At 42.0% G+C, this 24,888-nt stretch overlaps 1 protein-coding gene across 4 annotated transcripts in view; it reads right to left on the reverse strand.

The window, feature by feature from the left end:
* Window positions 1-24,888, reverse strand: part of sh3tc2 (SH3 domain and tetratricopeptide repeats 2) — a 67,167-nt gene that overhangs the window by 13,543 nt on the left and 28,736 nt on the right. For all 4 annotated transcript variants that reach the window (XM_084331775.1, XM_084331774.1, XM_084331773.1 and 1 more), the window contains 11 exons: window positions 23,757-23,862; window positions 22,846-22,989; window positions 20,572-20,773; window positions 18,647-18,720; window positions 17,671-17,866; window positions 16,334-16,470; window positions 13,307-13,357; window positions 8,738-9,042; window positions 7,587-7,781; window positions 5,855-6,715; window positions 2,868-3,088 (listed from right to left, as the gene is read on the reverse strand). In XM_084331775.1, the coding sequence (XP_084187901.1) occupies window positions 2,868-3,088; window positions 5,855-6,715; window positions 7,587-7,781; window positions 8,738-9,042; window positions 13,307-13,357; window positions 16,334-16,470; window positions 17,671-17,866; window positions 18,647-18,720; window positions 20,572-20,773; window positions 22,846-22,989; window positions 23,757-23,862 (2,492 nt within the window). The remainder of the gene's footprint in view (window positions 1-2,867; window positions 3,089-5,854; window positions 6,716-7,586; window positions 7,782-8,737; window positions 9,043-13,306; window positions 13,358-16,333; window positions 16,471-17,670; window positions 17,867-18,646; window positions 18,721-20,571; window positions 20,774-22,845; window positions 22,990-23,756; window positions 23,863-24,888) is intronic.

Genomic DNA, 24,888 nt, shown 5'->3' on the forward strand with positions numbered 1-24,888 from the left:
GCAGATTTAGCACAACCTCAGCAATCAAGCTAAGAGTTACATCGTATCCCTACCACACAAAAGACACAATTAATGCACAACATGTCTGATAGGAGGATGAAAAAGTCCCCAGGGAACCGGGGGGGAAACACAATCCTCCTATTTTACCCTCAATACGGCCAGTTAAAACAGGAAAACCTGTTAATGTGTGAACACACTGTTCATTGTCATTACAGTCTGAGAAAGAACATTCTTTTACTCACTTGTCACCAAGCATAGCTTCATAGGTTAGTTACCTTAGTTGTGAGTACACGGCCGTGTTTCTCACACAACAACCAGATCATTACATCCCGTTTGCACGGAGAAGCTAACTGCCAGTGACAAAAACAGCTGACACATAACCCGCAACGTATCCTAAATGCATTGTAGCAACACACGTTTTGGGAAAAACACCGTTATTCACAATACATTTAGCAAAGTAAAACCAGAAGACGTGTTATGAGGTCTGGTCAACCCCGTTCCTACCCGGAACGCAGATCAGCGAAGTGCAGTCACAGACACCGTAGGAAACACAGCCGCTCCTGTGTTGTCCGAACTGGGCAGCGTCACCGCCCCAACCCGCACTACAGTCCCCTGTTGATGCAACCTTGCCGTCCTGGCTCAGGGCAGGGTCGACGAAAACATCCCCTGTCAAGGATGACGTCGTGGTCAAGAGTGTAAAACATGTTAAAATCAAAGCACGTTCAACAGAATAGCATCAAGCTAACGACCGCTCCAACCGTTCGGGTGCTACTGCTTCTGCTCGCGAGACGCCGATCTAACGACGCACGCGATCAGAAGCGAGCTCACGGCGGCGCGCGAGAAGCTAAGCTACCCCGCGCCAGGCCATGGCCATAGCAGCAAGCTAACGTTACCTAGCGACCACGACATGCTAGCCCCGCAGCTAACAGCTGACTGGCTAATAGTAGGCCCTAAGCAGGCCATGCAGCGATCCAGCAGGCTAACGCAGCAGTTAACAGCTGACTGGCTAACCGTAAGCTATGAACATGTAAACAATGACATAACACTCACCCAGACAGGCCGCCGTTCTGAACCTCTCCTCACTTTTTAAGAGAAAAGAGAAAACAAGATGTCAACACCGCTTCACAACGGTGACTTTACCACATCCGACGGAATCAGCACAGTACCAACTGGCCTGTGTAGCTGACTTTGAACATGAATCTGCCGCTATCGCACATTACATGCACATATCCCCTCGTGAAGGAATACTCTCATTTGGATATGAAAGATGGGGCCTTAACACGGTGACAGAGAGAATCCACTTGTCCAGAACACACAGGGATCACCAGTGTCAATGGTCGCGGCCCACTAGTTAAAACTATAATGGTCTCCAGACCAAGGCCTTCTGTCGCCTAGGTGGCTGAACAAAGGACCCTAGCCTGGGGCCGGTTTCCATAAACTTTGTCAAGTAGCCCCCATAGCACTAACAGACAAGTGGAGCCCGCCAGCAAACACTACTCACCCAACCTGGAACGCACCGCTTCTCACAACAGCGGCATGTCCGACAGTTCAGCTGTGGCCTGACAGGTTTCACCCCAACAAACACAGCAAGGAACTGCAGTTGAGAAGCATGCAGCGGCGTGCTCCCAATACGAAAACCGGTGGAGGGTTTTTAGAATGATCATCATCTTCCAGACACTCCAGTACGAAGACAATATCGCCGTATTTTCTCGAAAATAGTGAGAGAGAAAATAAAGATATGATGTCAACGTATCCTTGTTTCCCAAAGCTGCTCCTAAACCTTTCTTCCATCATGGTGTCAAGTGTGGGGATCTACCGAGGCACTTCTTCCTTGTGGTGAAAGCGAGAAGGAGGAGAGTGGGTGGCCCCACCCCTGCTTATATGGGTAAGCTGATAGGTGTGTGGTCAGACGAATATTGGGATTAAAGGTACATTGTGGTCTTTATTCAGTGCGCGTGCACGTATGCGAGATAGTGCAGAGAGCGATGCCGAGCGAGAGCGATACGATACAGAACCTTCTGTAGTGTGGTAGTGAAAGGGGTAAGTGAATAATCATCCAGTATATTACATATATCATCACAATATTTTGAGAAAAACTTGAATGGAGAAAATGTGACTGAAAAAAACAAATTAGCTTTTCTTTTCCTTTAAAGGCATACAATATGCATGTAATTTCCCCTATATTAGCATTTCTTATGATATTGCAAACAAAATGCTGTGTTATACTAACATGTTATAGGCTAGCCTAATCATCCCATCATGAATGGAAATCAACAACAAAAAGGTCTGATATTCTCAGGGCAGTTTCACTGATATGAATATATAGGTATAATTAAGAAGTAATGTAATAAAATTTCCCTGGAGCTATTTCATTTAAAATAGTCAATTTTCTTAAAGGTTTCTTCAATACTGCTGCAATGAAAATAAAAGTATTAACATAACAATAAGCTGTATGTATATATGTATATATATATATATATATATATATATATATATATATATATATATATATATATATATATATATATATATATATATATATATATATATAGTATTATGTATAGAATATACATATAGTATACAATATGTATTGTGTACAATGGTATAAATCCATACCTTTGCACGTATCCTTGACGATACCTTCATATTCGCTATACCCCCCAGCCCTAGCTGAGCTGATATTAAAAACCTTTTTTTTGCCTCAACAATACATTATTGTCAAACTTTTTCACATTTATTGCAATATTTTGTGGCAACGATACCCCCTGACCAGTCATGGTTTGGGTATTAAAACACCATGCTTGTTGATATCTCACCGGACCAGTCATGGTTTGGGTATTAAAACACCATGCTTGTTGATATCTCACCGGACCAGGAAGCGCTCCGCCACCCCTGACGCCCCGACGTCCAGCGCCAGGCAGCCCAGGTTGGCCAGGGCCAGGGCCCGGTTCCTCTGGTTCCCACTCTCACTGGAGATCCTCATGGCGCTGTGGAGGTGCCAGCCCGCCTCCGGGATGCGACCCTGTCTCCTCAGACACAGAGCCAGCAGGTTGTGGATCACTCCCCGCTGAGTGGGACTGTCTGTGCCCTAAAGAGTGACGAGACACCAGGGTTTGGGATCAATTCCCTTTTCAATTCCATTCAAAATGTAAACCGAAATTGCCTTTTACTTGCTGATGATGGAACGTTCACTCTCATTTACTTAGTCAATATGTTGGATGATACAAACCTTTTCCAGTATTTTAATAAAAATACTAAACACTGCCTGAATTTACTGAGCTGAAAGTGAGATCCCAACTCTGGCATAGACACACACATTATTCATACATACCGGTAGTAATGAACACATTGAATCTTTTAAAGGAACACACCAAGATCATGGGAAATGCGCTTTGTCATAAAAAAGATAGATACCAATTTATGTGCGTTTAGTAGAAAGCTAACAGCTAGGCTAGCTGGTCTATCCACTTAAATACATGTGTGCTAAGCTAGCCTAGCTTGCAGATGGATATCTTTCTACTGAATGCACAGAGAGGAAATTGCTATCTTCTTGTCTGACTGCATTTCCCATAATGTTGGTGTGTTCCTTTAAGGTTCTGTTTAACTTCACTTTGTATTTACCACTAAGGAGACTGAAAGGAGAGAAAAAAATCGCTGTCTCCTTTGCCATGTGATGTATGTTGTTTATCAACTGATTCTAATCTTTGGTTGGAGCTGTAACTCTAAATCTCTAATGAGAAATATATTCATATTATGAAAATGTTATGTCAAATTGTCAATATTAACACATACGTTCTTTGGATTCATTTGAAAACCTGAACGCAATTAATTGCATTACCCCTTTTTGACCACAACCGCCTTCCATAGCTTCAACATCCAGCTACGGTGGCTGGCGTGTTTACATTCCTGATCACTCTCACATGCAAACCAGGAGTATAATGAGTGACCAGACGTTCCCTGAATTGACCTGTCTCAAAACCCTGCCCCTTTTCTTGATCCTCCAATCACAACTGTCGCTTACCTCGGACAAACCAAGTTTGTCCGAGGTAAGCGACAGTTGTGATTGGAGGATCAAGAAAAGGGGCAGGGTTTTGAGACAGGTCCATTGTCTTATTTCATTATACAAAGTTTCTGAACTAACTTTTGGAATAAACCAAGTTGTATAAATGATGCAGTGATGAATGGTCTTTCCCAGCGAAGCAACATGCAGTAAGTACACAGGTTGAGCTACAAGAAGCAACATGTAGTAAGTACACAGGTTGAGCTACAAGAAGCAACATGTAGTAAGTACACAGGTTGAGCTACAAGAAGCAACATGTAGTAAGTACACAGGCTGAGCTACAAGAAGCAACATGTAGTAAGTACACAGGTTGAGCTACAAGAAGCAACATGTAGTAAGTACACAGGTTGAGCTACAAGAAGCAACATGTAGTAAGTACACAGGTTGAGCTACAAGAAGCAACATGTAGTAAGTACACAGGTTGAGCTACAAGAAGCAACATGTAGTAAGTACACAGGTTGCGCTACAAGAAGCAACATGTAGTAAGTACACAGGTTGAGCTACAAGAAGCAACATGTAGTAAGTACACAGGTTGAGCTACAAGAAGCAACATGTAGTAAGTACACAGGTTGAGCTACAAGAAGCAACATGTAGTAAGTACACAGGTTGAGCTACAAGAAGCAACATGTAGTAAGTACACAGGTTGAGCTACAAGAAGCAACATGTAGTAAGTACACAGGTTGAGCTACAAGAAGCAACATGTAGTAAGTACACAGGTTGAGCTACAAGATTGCTGTCAAAAGTTACAATATTAAAACTTTTTTTACCGTCCTCCGTAATGGAATTGAGTACAACCAGGTGTTAAATGACTACAATGAAAATGTGTTATATCTGGACCATTACAAGCTAATCATGTTGGTGCAGCAACACCTAGATTCATAATCATGATCAGAGCTTGACATCTTACAAGATTTCGCAAAAAAAGCTGACATACTGTAAGGCAGTCGACTAACAGAGCTGGGCAGAATACGAGGAAATATATGTAATGTTTGCTATGCTATATTATCACCATAACAACACTGTTAGCTATAGCTTACTGGTAAACAATACCATCACCATAGCAACACCGTTAGCTAGCTTGCTGGTAAACAATACCATCACCATAGCAACGTGCTGTCTTGTCTTTTCCCTTCCATATTTATTTTCTCTTTCCAATGCCGTCCTAAAAGTGCTGTTACTGCAAAACCATCTGAATAAATGTGAATGCAGCATAGGGCATTAAAGAAAATGATTGATTATGCAAATGAATAATTCATATCACATATAGTATCTCGTTATGCAGGTGCCATTATATCATCATTAAAATGTGGTCGTTATAAGCCCATTATTATCTACATTTTCCATAGTCTGACATATTTTATATATTTTAAAACCTTGGATTCAGACCTCTGTAGTATACTTGTAAGCAAAACCAGGTTATAGTAATTGGTTATACAGATTTCAGGGTATCTTAATCTAAAAAAAAAAGAAACAGGTTTGCATCTGAAAGTGAAATCAATGTTCATTGGCTGAAATCTTGATGCCATTACAGGTTTAAGTCGTAGTTTGGAATTACACAAGCAACGTTTTACATGCAACTTTGGGACATGCAACTGAGTTGCATTTGAATTGCATAGTATAACACCCAATGCAACTAACAAGAAACCTGTCCGTAACTCCCTCTCTCTGGTTTCTGGCTTTGGGAGAGAGCTGTTCATTTACAAACATTGACTGGGCAGTCCTACAGCAAAGGAATAATTTCAGTGAGTAGTAATAAAGATTTAGCAGCGTTGTCATTTCCATAATTTACTGTACCTGAAGCGATGTGAGCAGTGGCTGTAAAGTGCTCTGTGCTTCTTCCGGCCGACCGGTCAACACCAACAGCCACCCCAGCAACACAGACGGCTCGAAGCCCTCCTCCTCGCTAATATAGCCCCCTGTCTCCACGGCCTGCTGGGCACAGGGCACGGCCTTATCCAGGGCGCCGTACTGTTGGTAGACAGAGGCGAGTCCCAGACTCAGGTCCCTCTGAGTCTTCAGGTCCTCCCCCTGCTCAGCGATGGCCAGAGCCTGCTGGAGGTAGACCACGATCTGGGCCGGGAGCAGGGACGTCCCCTCCTTCCAGCAGGGATTCAGACGGACGGAGTTCCTGACAAATAGATCCACCCTCTTGAAGGCATCCTGGAGGGAATGGTCCTGCCTGGGATCTAGGCTGAGGGAGGCCAGGGCCAGGTAAGGCATATATTTACGATGATAAAGCCGACACAGGAGCCAGTTGAGGTCCAAGGGACAGAGGGGCTGCCCCTCGTTGCCCGAGAGGTTCATTGTGAGGAACTGCAGTCGTTCGACAAAGGGCAGGGCGTCGTCTGTCTTCTTGAGGAGCAGGAAGAGGCTGCAGGCGAGGTAGCAGACCCGCGCCTCCAGGTGTTTGTCCCCGCCCACCACCGACCTCCGGAGGAGCAGCTGGAGAAGCTCAAACTCGTCTATGGAGGTGAAGCTGTGGTTGGAGAGGCAGAGGAGCAGAGCGCTGGCCTTCTCCAAGGTCTGGGGCAGCTTGTCCGCCATCCGCTGCTTCAGGTAGACCGCCGTGAGGTTGGTATAGAGAGCGATGAGGAGCGGTAGGTCAGAGAACCCGTCCACACAAACACTCAGAGCCTCCTCGTAGTACACTCGTGCCTGCAGGGAGAAGGTATGTGTAAGAATTGATTCTCAATTAGGCAAAAATGGTATACATCTACAAAGGTTTTAGAAAGGTGTAGAATAAAAGTATTGCTTTTCCCCCCAAAAGATTATTGATTACTGAATTTATCATTTCAAACTTTTTTGCGGGTCCAAAATTAATGTTGTTTACATGTTGCCTGCATGTATCCCCTCCCTACTTCCCATTTCAACCACATGAAATGCACCTGATTGGATACATTACATGCTGGTGCTCTAGTGCCATATCTAGGGGCAGACTGTATAGTACCTTTAATGTAAGCTAAATGTACATTTACCAATACACAAGATATACTGTAATACCCCTTGTGTCATAGACAAGGGTGAAGTGTACTTATGAACCTAGTTTAGATGTAAAACTGGGAATGGGTGGGCAGTGTGGAGTGTAGGTGTAGATGTTTAATTAAAAGCTTCACAAGGCTCAACAGTGACAGAGCTATCTCCTCTACACCCACCACACCCAGCACCACCAAGATACTGTACACCACCCTACTGTTACAAGCCTTGTCCCTTTAAGAAGATGGCCTTGTGGGTCACTTATGTGTGTCGAGGGGGGTTTGTGTGACATGCCGTTAACAGTATTGTTTTTGTGTGCACAGACTAGTTCCCAGAGAGTTGGTCCAGAAATGTATGTGGAAGCTTGTTTACCAGCTACGAGCCAAGCTAACTACTCCAGAGGACTCCCGACTACAGTTTGGAGCCCAGAAGCTGGATCGGTAACAATACACTATTATATGACGCTCAGCAAAACTGAAGACTCTACAAACAATGAAGAAGAGGAAATGTACAGAGAGACCCAGCGTTGTGAACTTCAACAAGAGCACAACACCTGGGAGTACTTGAGCTTCCTGGCACAGAGTCTTCCCAGGAGGAAGCACGTCCGTCGGTGTGCCCAGTGCATGCCGAGCCTCTTAGCGCCTTCCCTGATGCTCTCCAGGTGGCACAGTAGCTCTTCCTCACTCTTGCCAACAAAAGTTACCCACAGATAGGAGTGCTGGAGATTGTACAGTGGCAGGAGGTCTTCCTGGAAAGAAAAAAGAAAGAAAGAAAGAAAGAAAGAAAGAAAGAAAGAAAGAAAGAAAGAAAGAAAGAAAGAAAGAAAGAAAGAAAGAAAGAAAGAAAGAAAGAAAGAAAGAAAGAAAGAAAGAAAGAAAGAAAGAAAGAAAGAAAGAAAGAAAGAAAGATTGAAAGATTTGCATTTGATTAGATTAAGAAAACAAAAGCCATTTAAAAAGAAATAAAAGAACAGTCCACGTTAACTGAGATATGGGTAACTGTAAGGAAAAAATGGTGCTGGATTGTGGGTGAGTTGAAAGCGTGCATGTCAGCGTGCATGTCAAACCCTAACCTTAACCATAACCTCACCCTAAACAACTTGAATGTATTGCTTTGGAGGTCAACTCAGTTGTTGTGATTGTGATTTATGGACCTCCCTCTGCTGAATCTGGCACTGTTGCCAGATTTGGTTTATCAATATAGTAGATCAGAGATGATAATCTTGGTTGACAAATGTGTCTGATTATGTGGTAATCTCAACCTAACCAAACTAATTACGAATTACTTACTCTACCAGGCCTAATCTAAACAATTATTTGAAGTCAACTCTAATAGATCTGATCTTATCCAATAGGAGTGATAAAATAGCTGCTTCTGTCTTTGACCTTGGAATTGTGACCTTTGCCCCATACAGATTTGCAATGCTTTAACCAGGAATTGTTTTAATAAATGTTAATATTAGTGTCTTATTGTCTACTCTAATTTATTTTAGTTTTTGTTATGTAATCTCTGCATCATTGAAAATGAGGGCCCACCTTCAATGTATTCCCAAGAATTAAATAAAGGTTGAATGAATGAAAAATCCCCCGCCCCCCTCCCCTTGTTGACCCGCCCCCTGCTTTCAAGCCACACGTTACAAGCAGTTACACCATGCTTGCATTAACCATAATGTTTTAATGAAGCTGAAAAGTGGACGCCGCTCACCTGGAAGTGGCCGCGGTTGAGCAGGGTCAGCGTGGGGGCACTGAACGCAGACTCCTCCCCCTCCCAGCTGCCCTCCTCCAGGTAGAGGGGGGGGTCCTCCTGGAACTCGTCCATCTCTCTGAAGGTGTCGTCCAGGCTGAAGGACAGCAGCTCTCCCTCCCGCCACAGTGGGTTGTGGGAGTGGTGGAAGGACGGACGAGGAGAGGAGTGAGAGACGGACGGGCGAGGGGACGACTGGTATGGAGGCGTCTCGCCACTCTTCTCCGAGATGAGGCTCTGCCGGGTGCTCGCTGGAGCCTTGTGGTCTGGAGGACGGAGATGAAGGTTATCGGCCGTTACGAACAAGCGACCGCATTTCCATAGCGCTTTTCTCGCAGATTTTTCTGTTCAAATCAGTGTTAAATAGCTCTACATTCTGACAGCTATCAGTGGTATAGAGAGCGTTTGGTCAGTAACATGGGTCTCCCAGTCCCTCCACTCTGCAGTAAACAGAAAATAAATGTATCCCGTTCCCACTTCATCCAATCCAATGTACTGTAGACCACTCATTATAAGAAAATAGCACTTACAGCACCTTTAATACACAAAGTGGTTTGCAATCGAATGACTGCATAGTGCATGAAGCTTTCAGTATGGGTGGCCCTGGCCCCAGTGGCAATCAAACCCCTTGCCCTGGCAGCGTTAGAGCCATGCTCAGAGCGCCAAGCACTCCAACCACTGAGATGCACAGGAGCAAGTGGTTAACCCTTGTGTGGGTGTTCGGGTCTGTGGGACCCGTTTTCAATGTTTACTAAAAGAGAAATGTACAATAAATCATTATGTTAACCTGAGACTCATTGGCCTTGGCTCATTTTATGTGAAGAACCTAATAAAATAACACATTTCCACTGCCTCATTTTGGGAAATCAGACCATTCATCCATCCATGCTCTTGCTACCTGCTTACAGGCAGGAGGCCAAGAGGGAGAAACCCACCTCGAAGAGCTTAAACTGCGGGGCTGTTTTTAATTAACAGACTGGTCAGGTTTCAGAGACCCCACTAACCTGAGTGAGTACGTGGATACAGTTACAGACTACGGTATGTTAAATTATGTGTAGATGTATTCCCACTCAGACAATGATTCGCTCCTACACAAACCAAAAACCATGGATTATCAGCGATGTACGCATGAAACTGAAAGAATGATCCGCCGCTTTTAACCCTTTCACTACCACACTAGCAGGGGATAATGAGTGATATAAGGTAGCCAGGTACGAGCTGAGGAAAGCCATTAAGTCAGCCAAGAAACAACACCGGGACAAACTTGAACAGCAGTGTAATGATGGGGACTCGAGGAGCTTATGGCAGGGACTGCAAGCCATTACGGGCTACAAAAAGCCATAGACATATATAAAGGCAAGATGACTCACCCGCGCTGCTGGCCAATGGAGACCGACGTTGCCACATGGCGGCCATCTTGCCACAGGCAGCCCGCCCACTCATAACATGAATGTCTATGGTGCATGTACTATTGAAATAACCATAGCTTGCAAACATTTTCAAACGGTTTGGTTTGTTATAAACGTCAGAGATGTAGTTATCATACTGCATACTTATAATGGACTTTCATATGAAAATAATTTCAACGTGTCCAAGCATCCTGAATCATATAGCCACGTTAATAACGTCCATGTTATGAGTGGGCGTGCTGCCTGTGACAAGATGGCCGCCGGTGAACTATGCTGGAGACTCCGCCTTGCACCATCTAATTATATATATCTATGACAAAAACACGCAGGGTGGTCCTACCAACACCACGCTTCATTCCCGGACAAGTTGAACAGCTTTGAACATGACGTTTAGCCGCCAGCACAGATTCTTGCTGCGGTTCCACCCAACGAGACAACACATCAGGTGACAGAGTTTTTTAATCTGTCAAAGTAGGCAAAGCTGCTGGCCCAGATGCCATTCCATCTCGTGTTCTTAAATCCTGTTACAGTCAGCTGACCTCTGTTTTTACAGAAATGTTTAACCTGTCACTGTCTCTCTGTATGGTTCCTACGTGTTTTAAGAAATCCATTATCGTGCCTGTTCCCAAAAAAACACCTGCATCCTGTTTGAATGTGAACAGACCTATAGCCCAAACCTCAGTAATAATTAAATGCTTTGAGAAACTGGTTAAGACATATATAAACCGTAATATATCTGTCAATATTGACCCACTACAGTTTGCTTATCGATCAAATAGATAGGTGGATGATGCTGTATCACTGGCCCTACATACTGTGTTGAAACATCTAGATCCTAGAGTGCAAAAACACAAATGTCAGAATGCTGTTTATTGACTACAGCAGCGCCTTTAATACAATCATACCCTCTAATCTGTTGTCTAAACTGACAGATCTTGGCCTCTGCAATTCCATCTGCAGGTGGCTATATGACTTTCTGACAGGCCGACTCCAGACAGTAAGAGTTGGAAACAGCTACTCATCTACCACAGTTCTGAATACCGGAGCTCCACAAGGTTGCTGTCTCAGTCCCTTACTTTACAGTCTGTACACATATGACTGTGTGGTCAAACATCATACCAACAGCATTGTGAAATTTGCAGACGATACCACAGTAATTGGGCTCATCACAAACAACGATGAGGTCGCATATAGGGATGAGGTGAAGGACCTGTCCATATGGTGTCACAACAACAACCTGTCCCTAAATGTTGAGAAAACAAAGGAGCTCATCATTGATTTTAGGAAAAACAAAACTGCTCAGTCAGCTGTGTACATAAATAACACTCCTGTTGAAATTGTAAATAGCTACAAGTTCTTGGGCATCCAGATCCAGATCTCAGACTCTCTCTTGGTCACTGCACGTCAGTTGTGTGTCATTAAAAAGGCAAAACAGAGACTGTATTTTCTGAGGTGTCTCAAGAAGCATGATACTGTAGGTCAACAGCAAGGATTAAGGATGCATACTGGTTTGGCAACACCACCGCGCAGGATCATAAACACCTGACGAGGACAGTGCAAGAACAGCATCTAAAATCATAGGATCACCATGACCGCAGTTACAGGCCATTACACCACCCGCTGCAGGAAGAAAGCACTCTGTATTATGAAGGACACCAGTCACCCAGCCAGCACCTATTTCTCCTACAGTATCTCTGTGTCTACAGAGCATCAGAGCTCGGACCTCCCGCCTCAGTAGTTTTTACCCCCAGGCGGTCAGAATACTGAACAGTAGCTCTTAAATGATTGTAGAAGCTGTGGATTTTTTTTCTGTGCTTTTATTGTACCGTATGTTCTTATTATTGCTTTTAAATGTTCTATTATTTTATTAGATGCTGCTATTGTTTTTATTGTATGTTGTTGTCGTTATTCCCAGGTCAGCTTATGTTATTATTTATAGGTTTTTAAGGGCTGAGAGAGTGCCAGGGCAAAGTGCATCGCATTGCATTGACTGTACACTGTACTTTTAATGTATGTGACAAATAAACATGAAACTTGAAACTACAAGAACACATTTTCATTGAGTGCACCCCCCCCCCCCCCCCCTACACATTTATATTACATACGTTTTTACGGACCCAAAAGTGTGGAAATTGTTGGTGAAAACAAGTAAATATGGTAAGAATGAAACAAAAAGCTTCACTATGCACCTTCACTGTTTGCCTTCACCTTGTTTCACTTATATTTTTCAAGATATACATGATTTATGATCTAGCAGAGGTAAATAGCTAATATTAACCCTATATCCTGTATTTTGCTTGTAATTCAGATAAAGTTAACGTCTGTTAAGTATTTTTACATGAAGTGTTATGGCTTTATTGTTGGGTCCACCAGATCCGTGAACACTGCGTGAGTAACAGAATCGTGAACACCACACAAGCGTTATAATAATGTTAATACATGGTTATGTCTGAATAACAGAAGGTGGTAACCATAGTTATTCATTCCCTCTCAGTGGACAGACATCTTTAATCGGCAGTGGAATTATTGAGTTCATCTATCTCTACATCTCTACATTCAATGCAGCCGATGAATATATTAGGGATGGGACTTTCTAGCAAAAGTGCTATTCGAAAATCGCTGGTTCTTAAGACTGAATATTAGAATATTGAACCGTTTCAACAGTTTCAGTTAAATGCAGTTATTCTTTTGAATAGAATGGATCATTAAAATCAAAGGGTATTGCACATAAATAGGCACTTCAGAATCTGAAGTTCAGATAATCCTTCAGAACGTTGATAAATCAAAATGACACCATTCACCATCGTAGCCTATAACAGCATTGCATTGGCCTATCAACCGGTTTTAATAAACAAACAGAAACAGTAGCATGTGCATCTTTTAGATCAATTAGGCTATGACAATTAGGCTGCCTCTAAATATAAATAAATAAGAATGGTTTGCTTCAATAAAAAATGTAAGTATTTTATATAACATTTACTTTGTATTATATATATTAAAAAATAAATTCGACTCCGACATGAAAATCGAATGTAGAGACTGGCATCGACTATTCGAAAATTTGAATATTCTATCTCATCCCTAGAATATATTACCTTGTTATTTTGTAAAGTAACGGTACCTTGTTTTGGTCGGTTCCTGATGTACGTGAAGTCAGACTCGTCCAATCTATCTGAAAGGAAGTAAATAATTTTAATAGTTAATATTTTCCATATAGAAGAAAAGAGAGAAGGTGTAACATACTTTAGTAGAACAAGAAATCATCAGTCTTGCCTCTATCTAAAGTCATATACTAGTAGACTAACAGTCTTACCTCTAGCTAAGGTCATAATAGTAAGCTAGCAGTCTTACCGCTATCTAAAGTCATATAACTTACTAGTAAACTAGCAGTCTTACCTCTATCTAAAGTAATCTACTAGTAAGCTAGCAGTCTTACCTCTATCTAAAGTCATATAACTTACTAGTAAGCTAGCAGTCTTACCTCTATCTAAAGTAATCTACCAGTAAGCTAGCAGTCTTACCTCTATCTAAAGTAGTCTACTAGTAAACTAGCTGTCTTACCTCTATCTAAGTCATATACTAGTAAACTAGCTGGCTTACCTCTATCAAAGTCATATACTAGTAAACTAGCAGTATTACCTCTATCTAAAGTCATCTACTAGTAAACTAGCTGTCTTACCTCTATCTAAAATCATCTACTAGTAAACTAGCTGTCTTACCTCTATCTAAAGTAATCTACTAGTTAACTAGCTGTATTACCTCTATCTAAAGTCAACTACTAGTAAACTAGCTGTCTTACCTCTATCTAAAATCATCTACTAGTAAACTAGCTATCTTACCTCTATCTAAGTCATATACTAGTAAACTAGCTGGCTTACCTCTATCTAAGTCATAATAGTAAACTAGCAGTCTTACCTCTATAAAAGTCATATACTAGTAAACTAGCAGTCTTACCTCTATCTAAAATCATCTACTAGTAAACTAGCTGTATTACCTCTAGCTAAGGTCATAATAGTAAGCTAGCAGTCTTACCTCTATCTAAAGTCATATACTACCTCTATCTAAAGTAATCTACTAGTAAGCTAGCAGTCTTACCTCTATCTAAAGTCATATAACTTACTAGTAAACTAGCAGTCTTACCTCTATCTAAAGTAATCTACTAGTAAGCTAGCAGTCTTACCTCTATCTAAAGTCATATAACTTACTAGTAAGCTAGCAGTCTTACCTCTATCTAAAGTAATCTACCAGTAAGCTAGCAGTCTTACCTCTATCTAAAGTAATCTACCAGTAAGCTAGCAGTCTTACCTCTATCTAAAGTCATATAACTTACTAGTAAACTAGCAGTCTTACCTCTATCTAAAGTAATCTACTAGTAAGCTAGCAGTCTTACCTCTATCTAAAGTCATATAACTTACTAGTAAGCTAGCAGTCTTACCTCTATCTAAAGTAATCTACCAGTAAGCTAGCCGTCTTACCTCTATCTAAAGTCATATAACTTACTAGTAAGCTAGCAGTCTTACCTCTATGAATGAATGAATGAATGAAAACTTTATTAACAGATTGCAGAATGGGTACAGTACAGTACAGCTCAATACATACAATTGTTAAGGGGATGCAGACCAGAGAAAGACTTTCGTCTTGTTTACTATCTAAAGTAATCTACCAGTAAGCTAGCAGTCTTACCTCTATCTAAAGTAATCTACCAGTAAGCTAGCAGTCTTACCTCTATCTAAAGTAGTCTACTAGTAAACTAGCTGTCTTACCTCTATCTAAGTCATATACTAGTAAACTAGCTGGCTTACATTTACATTTACATTTAGTCATTTAGCTGACGCTTTTATCCAAAGCGACTTAAAAGTTCTGTACGACAAGACAGCAAGAAGGGTACAACTCTATCAGCTGAGTAACAATGTTTATCAAAGTGTTGCGTCATATACTAGTAAACTAGCAGTCTTACCTCTATCTAAAGTCATCTACTAGTAAACTAGCTGTCTTACCTCTATCTAAAATCATCTACTAGTAAACTAGCTGTCTTACCTCTATCTAAAGTAATCTACTAGTAAACTAGCTGTATTACCTCTATCTAAAGTCAACTACTAGTAAACTAGCTGTCTTACCTCTATCTAAAATCATCTATACTAACTAGCTATCTTACCTCTATCTAAGTCATATACTAGTAAACTAGCTGGCTTACCTCTATCTAAGTCATAATAGTAAACTAGCAGTCTTACCTCTATCTAAGTCATATACTAGTAAACTAGCTGGCTTACCTCTATCTAAGTCATAATAGTAAACTAGCAGTCTTACCTCTATCTAAGTCATATACTAGTAAACTAGCAGTCTTACCTCTATCTAAGTCATATACTAGTAAACTAGCAGTCTTACCTCTATCTAAAATCATCTACTAGTAAGCGGCCACTGCTGTCCCTCCCAGGTGTCAGGCTCCTCATTCACTTCCATTAATTTTGAGGACCAAGTTTAAATAGCATACTTCTGTTGGCCAAAAACACCTCTCCCAGAGTGCCAAGCTAGGCTAGTGGTCCCTCTCTGCTTCCATTCTTGTGCACTAAGCTAGGCTAGCTTTCTACTGAACGCACAGAGAGGACACCGGTACTGTATCTATCTTCTTTTTCCCACAACGTTGGCGTGTTCCTTTAACAATAGCTTTATAAATCACTTCATTTTCAGCACTTGATTTTAAATGGTTCCTTTAATAACCAGGTTGTGTTATTCTGAATTACCCGGGTAATTAATAAACTATTAATTTGTATAATATCTAACATCTTGAGATGTTGTCCATTACCAATCACAACATAACAAATCCATTTTTAGATTTAAATTATTACGGAAATGATATGCCAGTAATATGTGAACAGTCAGAACAGACTGCTATGACCTTTCTAATACTGTAGTGGGAATTCTGCTCATACTAGTGTTAATCAATAACACAGGACAGGGTGTGTCGTGATGACGTGAGATCTTGGCAGTGCACAGTCCCGAAGGTCGACTGCCATAGATCAGCAAAGTGTTGCCAAAAGTGATTAACTGTTGCATGGACTTGGTTGCTAAGTTACTAGTGCATCACCATAATGGTTCTGGCCCTCATTGGAATCAAAACCAAATATGAAACAAAACACCAAGCCGGTACCTAGCCGATAGACGGCACTGATGTCGGAAGAGAAGAGCTTCTCAAGCAGGCTGCTGTCAGGAGGCTCAGCGCTGCAGGGGTTAATCTCAGCCAGGGTCGCCTTCTCCTCCTCGGTCAGAAAGACCAATTGTTCCTCCCTGTGAGACGGAGACAAAGGCAGCATTATCAGCCATGTGACTCCCATTGATTCAGTGATATTTCAGACCCTTCAGCTCTGCCTCCTCAAGTCAACCCACCCTGTCCTGACTGTTGACCGCCGTTTAACAGAATCACATGAAGGTTAGTGGGATAGAGAAGCCATGTCCACAAGTAGTTCAATAGAATAGAATAGAATAGAATAGAATAGAATAGAATAGAATAGAATAGAATAGAATAGAATAGAATAGAATAGAAATACTTTATTTATCCCGAGGGAAATTCAGGTGAACCACCAGAAAAGGCTATAAACAGGTTTGTAATTTTCACCTACTTTACAGGACCACACCAACATCTTGGTGTCTTCTCCAGAGTCAGAGAAGAAGATAGATTTCCTCTCTGTGCATTCGGTAGAAAGCTACACAGCTGCAAGCTAGCCTAGCTTAGCACAAATTAATGGAAGCGGATACGGACCACTAGGCTAGCTTACAGCCAGATAGATTTCTACTGAACGCACAGAGAGGAAATTGGTATCTATCTTCTCGTCTACTTCTGGAGAAGACTGTAAGCGCATTTCCAATAATTTTGGCATTTTCCTTTAAACACTGAAGTAATCTGGTAAACTACCTCCTTATACTACATCATTATTGGAATGGAATTTTGGAACCTATAGAACTCGTTCTAGCGACTGGCTGGTCCTTAAGTTCCCCAGAGTTTGCTCGGAACAGGGTAAATCTGCATTTCGCTATGATGCCCCTCTCGCTCATGGAATGAACTCCAAAAGTCCTTAAAGCTTGAAATTCTCCCCTCTGTTGCAGAATTTAAAACCTTGATCTCCAACCTTTGTCAATCAAGTTCTACGCGTTTTAAGTGATTTGTTATCCTTGCTTTTTGCCTCGTCTTGTTGTGGCATGATTCTATATGCTGTGGGATTTAATGCTTTTTTTTGCTTATTTCTGTATGTACACTTGACGTGACTGTAAATGAGGGAAACCACAGTTGCCTTTCAAGTTTAAATAGCTTTGAAATGAAATGTAACGCACTGTGGCATACAGAAGAACATATAACTAATTTGTCTGACGAGTCATTTGGACTAGAAAAGCTTTGAACCTCGAATGACACACAACATCATCAGCCCACTGAGTCAGAGGGAACGTTCGGAACAGACACCATGACGACAACAACAACCTATGACGACTCACAGGGGCATGGCGCTCAGCGGCTTGACGTGGGCCTTCTGAACGAAGCCGGTGTGCCCCGTGGAGGCGTGTGTTCCTACGAACATGGCCAGGCCACGGAGCAGCAGCCCCTGGATCAGCACCACGTCCCCCTGGCTGAGCTGGAGCTCCTCCCTCCCCGCCGGGCTGTAGTCCACCAGCGCCACGCACGACCCCGTCACTGCAGGGGACCGGGACGGGACAGGAGGGCAGAGCGGGACGATGAGACCCACTTATTTATATAGGCTCATGCCATTTACATGATGTTTTAGGGGTTATGGAGACAGTACTTATCCAGAGTGACATACAACATGTTATAATTGAACAAATGCAGAAACTATTGAAATGTATGAAGGTTGTTGTTTTTCAAATGTGATTGTAAGGTTTTTACAATTATGTGGTCAACAATTCTGTACTGGGACGTATGCATTGCATCATTATATTATCAACATGAATATAATTAGCAGTTCAATTGGGTGTGTATGAACATAATGTGTGGGCATATAGTTGTGTACAGTTAGGTATTCTTTAGCTATTTCACATAGTTTGATTATTGTACATTGGAGCTTGTGTGCATGTGTGTGTGTGTGTGTGTGTGTGTGTGTGTGTGTGTGTGTGTGCGTGCGTGCGTGCGTGCGTGAACTAGTCCTTTGTCATGTTTACTTGTAATGTTATATGTTATTAATTATGATGTAAGTATTATGTTGCATGGTCACAGTGTAAGCTTTTTGTGGACCCCAGGAAGAATAGCTACTGCAATGCTGTAGCTAATTGGGAATCCTGATGAACTAAACTAAATGAGTGCAACAGTAGAACAGTAGTAGGTGAGGTGAATATATAATTAAGAAATGTGAAACACTATCAGATTTGTAATATCAATGGGGAAACATGGATGAAGATGCAACTTCGATAATTTTTTATATAAAGTACCTGCATCTACGATGCAGGAATGTGGCCTCACCGATAGGATGTTCAAAGGGTCCCTTGTCTGGTGGCGAGCATCCGGCAAAGCCTGGGTACTTCCTCAGGAACCACCTATAGCCAAACAGGACACATACCTCAAACAATACCAGGGCAACTGACGGGAACTAATGAGAGTTGATTTCCTCGACCCAACAGGTTTGACAGGAGAACATGGGAATCCCCGGAGGCCATGTTGAAAACCACTGGCTCATTGTACAATTTCTGCAACACGGTCTCATCAGAAAACATAAATAAAATACTAATCGACCACAGGGAAAATGGTACATAATGTACGTTATGTAATGTATCTATTTACGTATTATATCGGCAATGGTCCAAAACACCACAGCCAAGAGTTGAACCAACAATCATTGCCGTCGCAGGCGAGTGCTCCCACCACTATCTAACTATGATTATAGTTAGAATTAAGGTTAGTGTTAGAGTTACTGTAAGGTTAGTGTTAGCATTCGCTTAACGGTTATGGTTAGGACATAAAGTTAGGGTTAAGGTTAGGGTTTGATCCCCAGCAGGGGAACTTAAACGTTTTCTGAAATAAAATAATAGAAACTTTGAATATATAATATATGTACTTATTTGTAATACGTACAAGTGTTCACATGTTGACATTTTCAATACAATATGTAAATTACTTATGCTATAAAATAAAATAAAAATTCCTGTGGTCGATTAGTACTTTATTTACATATCGGGTAAATAATCAGGCTGGCTTTCTTTCTACTAACTCACTGCTAGAAGAGGTACGGCTGTCATACTGAGAGACTCACTGCTAGAAGAGGTACGGCTGTCATACTGAGAGACTCACTGCTAGAAGAGGTACGGCTGTCATACTGAGAGACTCACTGGTAGAAGAGGTACGGCTGTCATACTGAGAGACTCGCTGGTAGAAGGGGTATTTCTGTCATACTGAGAGACTCACTGGTAGAAGGGGTTTTTCTGTCATACTGAGAGACTCACTGGTAGAAGGGGTTTTTCTGTCATACTGAGAGACTCACTGGTAGAAGGGGTATTTCTGTCATACTGAGAGACTCACTGGTAGAAGGGGTATTTCTGTCATACTGAGAGACTCACTGGTAGAAGGGGTATTTCTGTCATACTGAGAGACTCACTGGTAGAAGGGGTATTTCTGTCATACTGAGAGACTCACTGGTAGAAGGGGTATTTCTGTCATACTGAGAGACTCACTGGTAGAAGGGGTATTTCTGTCATACTGAGAGACTCACTGGTAGAAGGGGTATTTCTGTCATACTGAGAGACTCACTGGTAGAAGGGGTATTTCTGTCATACTGAGAGACTCACTGGTAGAAGGGGTATTTCTGTCATACTGAGAGACTCGCTGGTAGAAGGGGTATTTCTGTCATACTGAGAGACTCACTGGTAGAAGGGGTATTTCTGTCATACTGAGAGACTCGCTGGTAGAAGGGGTATTTCTGTCATACTGAGAGACTCGCTGGTAGAAGGGGTATTTCTGTCATACTGAGAGACTCACTGGTAGAAGGGGTATTTCTGTCATACTGAGAGACTCGCTGGTAGAAGGGGTATTTCTGTCATACTGAGAGACTCACTGGTAGAAGGGGTATTTCTGTCATACTGAGAGACTCACTGGTAGAAGGGGTATTTCTGTCATACTGAGAGACTCACTGGTAGAAGGGGTATTTCTGTCATACTGAGAGACTCACTGGTAGAAGGGGTATTTCTGTCATACTGAGAGACTCGCTGGTAGAAGGGGTATTTCTGTCATACTGAGAGACTCACTGGTAGAAGGGGTATTTCTGTCATACTGAGAGACTCGCTGGTAGAAGGTATTTCTGTCATACTGAGGGACTCACTGGTAGAAGGGGTATTTCTGTCATACTGAGGGACTCACTGGTAGAAGGGGTATTTCTGTCATACTGAGGGACTCACTGGTAGAAGGGGTACGGCAGCGGCTGCATGGCGTTGACCGGCGCCATGCCGTGGCTCCCGGTGGAGAGGAGTGTTCCCTCCCACATGCTGTCCTGCCCCGTGTCCCTCGCCATCAGCAGGTCGTTCCTCTTGAACGACAGTTCATCCTCATCTTCCTCACTTCGCTCGCTGCTGGCGTACAGTGCCTTAGCGAAGAAGGAACCTGTGAGAGCACACGTGTGCATTATTAGTATGGCAGACGTACAGCCACTGATGCACACAAAGTACGCATGGACACAAACAAACACACACAGAGTGTTTTTAAAATCACTTGACTTAAATGAAGTCTCAGCAGAACGGCGTCAGTGCTGTTTTACTTCCTCCACTGAGTTAATGTAATTCTGAGGGCTGTTTGCCAGCATGGCATTCCTGTTATGAATTTCCCAGAAGCCTTTTGCCTCTGAGTAATGTCTGAGAGAAAGCTATGATGTCTGAAACGCAGCAAGCGGGGGGGAAATCAATACAGGAAACCAGCATAATAATTCCATCAAACCGAACAATGTTTAGTGAAGCATAAAATAAACCTGCATATACTGTTAAATCTAACTTCCCTCCCAGAAAGATGCAGCGTAATACAATCATGGAATTTCACAGGAATATAAAGTGTTGTTATTGAGGTCATGAATAGCGATGGCAGCATGCAACTGCTTAGCAGGTATATATATATATAGGTATATATATTATATATATATATAAACCAGAGGGTACTACTTTAGTTTGTAATTATTAAAGGGGGACTATTTTACTATTTCTTTCACTATTTGGGCACTTTTACACAATTCCTGTGAGTCTATGGAACACCTCTGTAATATATATATATTTTTTATTCATTGTTTTGTATTTCTAATCAAGTCCTCAAAAACAGCATTTTTCTACCTCAAGATTTCGAGCTGTTTTGCAGCCGCAGCTGCAGGTGCCACCTAAACCACTGCGGGTCGTCGGCGTCGCCTGAACATTAACATGCAGCGGTGACTATATGACATCACATATAGGCACATTTTCAAACGACTCAGTTCAGTGAGGGTGAATATTGTGAGAGGAGAATTGGAAGAATGCGCCAATATGAGAATTTTGAGACATAGATCATATTAATATAAGTTCACATAGCTAGGAAACAATGCTAAACACTCAAAAAGGCCATTTATAAGATAGTTCCCCTTTAAGTTAATAGTTTTGTTACTTAGAAGCATTTCATTTGTATCCCTCAATAGCAGTCCCAGATTGTGTTGGTGGTTGACAAGAGCATCCCATTTTAAAGGATTTCTGCTTCATTTGACAGCATAGCACTGAGTCCTGCATGGGTCCGGTTGCCCACAGATCCCGACGGGGGACCGCAGATAAATCAGCTACTTGGTTGATCGCAAATGTTTGCTCTATATTATTGGTCGGAAACATTCTAATCAAAATAATTTCATATTATGAACCAAACGGCTGAAAACAAGCAGGATTCTGTGTGCTTAAATATCTTATTGTACTCTGTGCACGTATGCTTCCCAGGTGTATGTCCCCTCCACCTCCGTATGGGAATAGTTGGCTAGGCGACCATTTTTACTTTTCCCAAGTTCACATAGAGAGCAAAGGCAGGCATAAAAACAAAGGAAGACAATGACTGGGGAAGACAGTGACAGGGGAGAGAGAGAGAGATGACGTGCAACAAAGGTCCTGGGATATATTTGAACCCAGGGCCACATGGTACCCACCAGGACAAAACCCACAAGAGCATTCCTACATGTTTCAGAAATGGTTCTATAGTAGCATCACTCACCCTCTTGAACCAGGAGCTCCAGGGGTTCTATAGTAGCATCACTCACCCTCTTGAACCAGGAGCTCCAGGTAGAGGGTTCTATAGTAGCATCACTCACCCTCTTGTACCAGGAGCTCCAGGGGTTCTATAGTAGCATCACTCACCCTCTTGAACCAGGAGCTCCAGGGGTTCTATAGTAGCATCACTCACCCTCTTGAACCAGGAGCTCCAGGTAGAGGGTTCTATCATCACTCACCCTCTTGAACCAGGAGCTCCAGGGGTTCTATAGTAGCATCACTCACCCTCTTGTACCAGGAGCTCCAGGTAGAGGGTTCTATCATCACTCACCCTCTTGAACCAGGAGCTCCAGGGGTTCTATAGTAGCATCACTCACCCTCTTGTACCAGGAGCTCCAGGGGTTCTATAGTAGCATCACTCACCCTCTTGTACCAGGAGCTCCAGGTAGAGGGTTCTATAGTAGCATCACTCACCCTCTTGTACCAGGAGCTCCAGGTAGAGGGTGGCCAGGTGTTCCTCATCCACTGTGACATTGATCTCCAGCTCACTGAGCAGCACTGGGTCCAGCCAGAAGGACTGGTCACACAGGAAGTTCTCCAAGCACCGAGCTACATAGCCTGAAACACAAACAACACATTCATGTGAACTTGTGGTGGTGGTAGGGTATGGTGTGGTATGGTATGGTATGGTATGGTATGGTATGGTATGGTATGGTATGGTATGGTATGGTATGGTATGGTATGGTATGGTATGGTATGGTTAGGACAGCCGAAACCCATCCAATCTTTCGCCGTCGACTAAAGACGCACTTCTTCAACCATTATCTGAATTAAAAAGAAAAAAGAAAAAAGAAATATCTAACCCTAACTAACCTTACTGTCATGCACTTGTCCTAATAAACTAACCTACACTGTAGCACTCAACACTTGAACATTGTTACTCAGCTGATAGAGTTGTGCCCTTCCTGATGACTTGTCGTACAGAACTTGTATAACTTTGGATAAAAGCGTCAGCTAAATGACTAAATGTAAATGTAAATGTATGGTATGGTATGGTATAGTATGGTATGGTATGGTATGGTATGGTATGGTATGGTATGGTATGGTATGGTATGGTATGGTATGGTATGGTATGGTATGGTATGGTATGGCAGGGTGTGGTTTTATTTGGGCAAGCAATAAATGAAAACACATCACAAGATGCAGTCCACCCAGAGGACAGCATGTGAAAGTATAAATAAACACTTCCAACATGGCCGTCAATATAAAACAAGTCAGGTCCCTGGCTAAAGGCTCACTCCAAAGTCACTGCTTCCATAGAACACAATACACAGTTGTGACTGTAAAGGCCATGTTTGTTATGATGCAGCTCAGCCAGACTGTACCTAAAGCCAGGTAGGTCGAAAACTTCCAGATCTCCTCCACGGTCTTGAAGGTGAGGACAAAGCTGTCCTTCTCAGCATGGACAGAAACCAGACGGGCGGACAGGTCCTGCACAGAAATGGTGTTTTGGATTTTATGTTAAATAGCCTACTGTTTTTATTAGATGTGTTTCATTTATTAGATGTGTTTCAAGTTCAAGTTCAAGTTTCTTTGCGCTGACCTAAAAATATTCATGTCATATAACATTATATTGCATCAACTCATATAGTATCTTATCTGAAGGTATAACATTGTGTCATATCATATTATATTTCACAGTATATACATGTATCTATATCTGTCATTTTGTTTTTCTTTTACCCTTTTTTTTTTTTTTTTTTTTTTTACTAGACTTTACTAGTGTGAGTTCTCAGCCCTTGTGTGGGTGAATGTAACAAGTTCCTAACGTTTTCTTTTCCCTATTATTTCATGCACACTTTATTCATTGTTTTAAATTATTATTTCCTTTTAAGTTATTTTATGCATCACTCTGTTTTGAATTTGATGCAAATTTGCAATGCATGAGGGTCATCAACGGTGTTAAATGGCTGCATAAAGCAAGCATTTGTTGACGCTCATGTTGATAGAGTATTAAAACTTGAAAAAGATCTGTTTAAATTAAGAACAGATAAAAAATATGCGATTAACCATTTCACTGCCACACGACAGAAGGTTAACCCTTTACTATCACACATCCGACGGTCGACCGGCTGTCATGTGGCAGTGAAAGGGTTAACCTTCTGTGTATTGTCGCAGTGAAAGGGTTAACCGTTTGGTAGTGCGGCAGTGAAAGGGTTCATGAATCATGAGTTAACTATGGACAATCATGCGATTAATCAGATTAAATATTTTAATCGATTGACAGCCTTAATCTGTATATATTCCATACCTCTAGTCTCCTATCAGTTACACCACTGGCTAGTATGGTGAATTCATACTTGTACCAGTGTATATAATAATACTGTACATACATTAGCTCAGCATATTTACTCCGTAGCTTCATCATATATACTCCACATATTACACTGTATATTGCAATGCACTTTACTGTCACTTTGCACTCTGGTTAGATGCCCACTTATTTCCGTTGTACTG

This window comes from Notolepis coatsorum (assembly GCF_963971535.1).
Source record: "Notolepis coatsorum genome assembly, chromosome: 16".
Classification (NCBI taxonomy): domain Eukaryota; kingdom Metazoa; phylum Chordata; class Actinopteri; order Aulopiformes; family Paralepididae; genus Notolepis; species Notolepis coatsorum.